Genomic DNA, 2,647 nt, shown 5'->3' on the forward strand with positions numbered 1-2,647 from the left:
TATTGATTTAAAACATTTAAAAATTACCTTTTATATATTTTATATAATATATAAGAAAAATTTAGAATAAAATTTAATTAAAATAAAATAAAACTGGCATATGAATCATATTTTTGTACAACTATATATAAATTTATATAATGAAATATTCTCTTTTACATGACAATATTTTTTCAAAACAAATAAGGAATCATATATTATCAGGAATATTAAATATTATCACACACATAATTATTTCCATAAGTTAAATTAATATATATATTTATAAATATATGAATTACTATAATATTTAAAGTACCCTTATAGTAAACATATTATTAAAAAATGTTATTACCATTTAAATGAACTTGTATTTGTTTTTGTTTTTTTTTTATTTGATATATGGATTAACACCCAATATATATATATATATATATATATATATATATATATATATTTATTTATGATAAAAATTTATATTTGATCCGACATATAAAAAATTAAAAATATATATTAAAATAATAGAATGCATAAAATATTCAAAATATATATTTATTATTATTTATTTTATTTTTTTGTGTGTATGCTATATTTATATATGCATTAAAAAATTATTAAGAGAAATAAACAAAAAAATAAATAAATACAAAAAAAAACAAAAAATAAATATATAAACAAAAACATAAACGTTTGTCTAATAAAGGTGAAATTTTCTTTTTGCATATTATATAAAAAAATTTTATAATATATAAATTTTTTAAAAAATCATATTTTTTTTTTTTTTTATAATTATATATTATATTAAGTGTTCATTATGAAAACACATTACTTTGTTTTTATCATCACATATATATATATATATATATATGCATGTATTAATTAATATTTTTGAAAAAGATAAATCATGTCTTTTCCTAATCCTTTTAATATAACAACAACTTACTTATAATCACTAAATAAATTTATTATAGTTTTAAAAAAATTTAGAGCGTCTTTCTTAATATTATTATATTTTTCAAGGTGCGTAACAGTATATTTAGTTGTTTCTATATCTTTTGTTATAACATTTTTTTCTTCATTTTTATTTATTTTTTCTATATCATGTATTTTTTTTTTATTCACCATTTTTTGCTCATCCACATATTCCTCTTCTTCAATAATTTCTTCTTTTTCCTCTTCAACTTCGTCTTCCATTATTTCACCTTGAATCTCGTTTAATTGTTCAACATTATTTATCTCATCTTCTTCATTTTCACTAATTATATTTGTTCTATCCCATGACGTCCTTTGTTTTAATTCTAAAGAATCATTTTGTTCAGAAACATTTGTTTCAGTAATTTTCATGGGACCAAATACCCAATTTAATATATAATCATATAGATCATATACTTTTTCACTCTTTTTCCTCTTTCCATGTAATATATTTTTTTCGTATTTATGATAATCTTTTTGTTCTTCTTTTACACTGTGTATATTGGTTACAATGGGTCCCTCTTCCTTTGTATGTATTGAAGTATCTTTAAATTTTTCTACATCAATATTTTTCATACTACTTTTTTTATCAGGATGTCCATTCAAAATATTAATAGGGTATAAAGAGTAATCTTGATTGTAACTTGTTTCAGGTACTAAAGAATTAGAAAAACGGGAATCATCATTTTCATCATAAGTTACTTTACCTCTTTCGTCACTATCACCAGATTCTGTATTTTCTTCTTGTGCCTCAACCTTATCCGTTGTTAATTCATGAATACGTTCCACTCTTCCTTGATTAGGTCCTTTTATTTTTTGTGGCCTTGCTTTTTTTCTATCTTCTGTAGCTCCGTGTATTCCATCGTTTCCATGATGATGTCCCTCGTAAACTAATTGAAAAGACCCAATATTACTTTGATGTCCATCTAAATGAATTCTCTTATCTTTGTTCACTTGTATTGAATCACTTGGTAACTCAGAAGGACGTTCATGTTCACTTACAACATCTATAGAAACATCTTTCTGATCAAATATAGGACTTGGGGGAGCGTTAAGAGAAATTATTTGTAAAGTTTCATGGTGATCTATTATTTCATTATCATTAGAATCATGACTATGGTATTTACCACATTTAGATGTGATTGGTTTATCTGTTACAATCGAATTAGATAGTAAAGCAAAAGAATTTTGACGATTTTTCTCTCCACCCACAAGTGCTTCAGGATGACCACATTCAATAGTATTTTCATCATCATGATAAGAATGTTTTCCTTGGGTTCTTTCATTGATGATTCTTGATTCAATTAATTTTTTATTATTTGTTTTATCTCGTAGACCAAAATTTGTATCGGTTTGTTCTTCACTTTGTAATAGATTATCATTATCATTGTGATTATGATCAACAGATGATTCATGATAATTTGAAGAATTTTTTTCCTTTGTTTCTTTTTCAGATGCTTCACTTCCTTTTTTACCATCTTTTCCTTCAATTGTATTATTTTCTGCTTTTATATTAAAATTATGAACTCCTAAACGATGTCTTAAACTACGTTTATCTTCCTTCGTAATATCATTAGTAGACACTTTGTTTTGGAATATACACAAATATTGAAAGAGAAGACAAAAAGTGATATTCCATATTTTGTTCATTTTATAAGTAACATTATTTAAAAATATATAATATGACAATTACAAT

The 2,647-nt window shown here is 22.7% G+C and overlaps 1 protein-coding gene across 1 annotated transcript; it reads right to left on the reverse strand.

Moving 5' to 3' along the window:
- Positions 1 to 918: 918 nt before the first annotated feature.
- Positions 919 to 2,601, reverse strand: PRSY57_0014500 (putative protein, unknown function; the record flags this gene model as incomplete). The annotated part of the gene is made up of 1 exon (XM_012907932.2): positions 919 to 2,601. The coding sequence occupies one exon, from the start codon at positions 2,599 to 2,601 to the stop codon at positions 919 to 921; it is 1,683 nt and encodes a 560-aa protein (XP_012763386.2).
- Between the last annotated feature and the right edge of the window lie 46 nt (positions 2,602 to 2,647).

The sequence above is a fragment of the Plasmodium reichenowi genome (assembly GCF_001601855.1).
Source record: "Plasmodium reichenowi strain SY57 chromosome Unknown, whole genome shotgun sequence".
Lineage (NCBI taxonomy): Eukaryota > Apicomplexa > Aconoidasida > Haemosporida > Plasmodiidae > Plasmodium > Plasmodium reichenowi.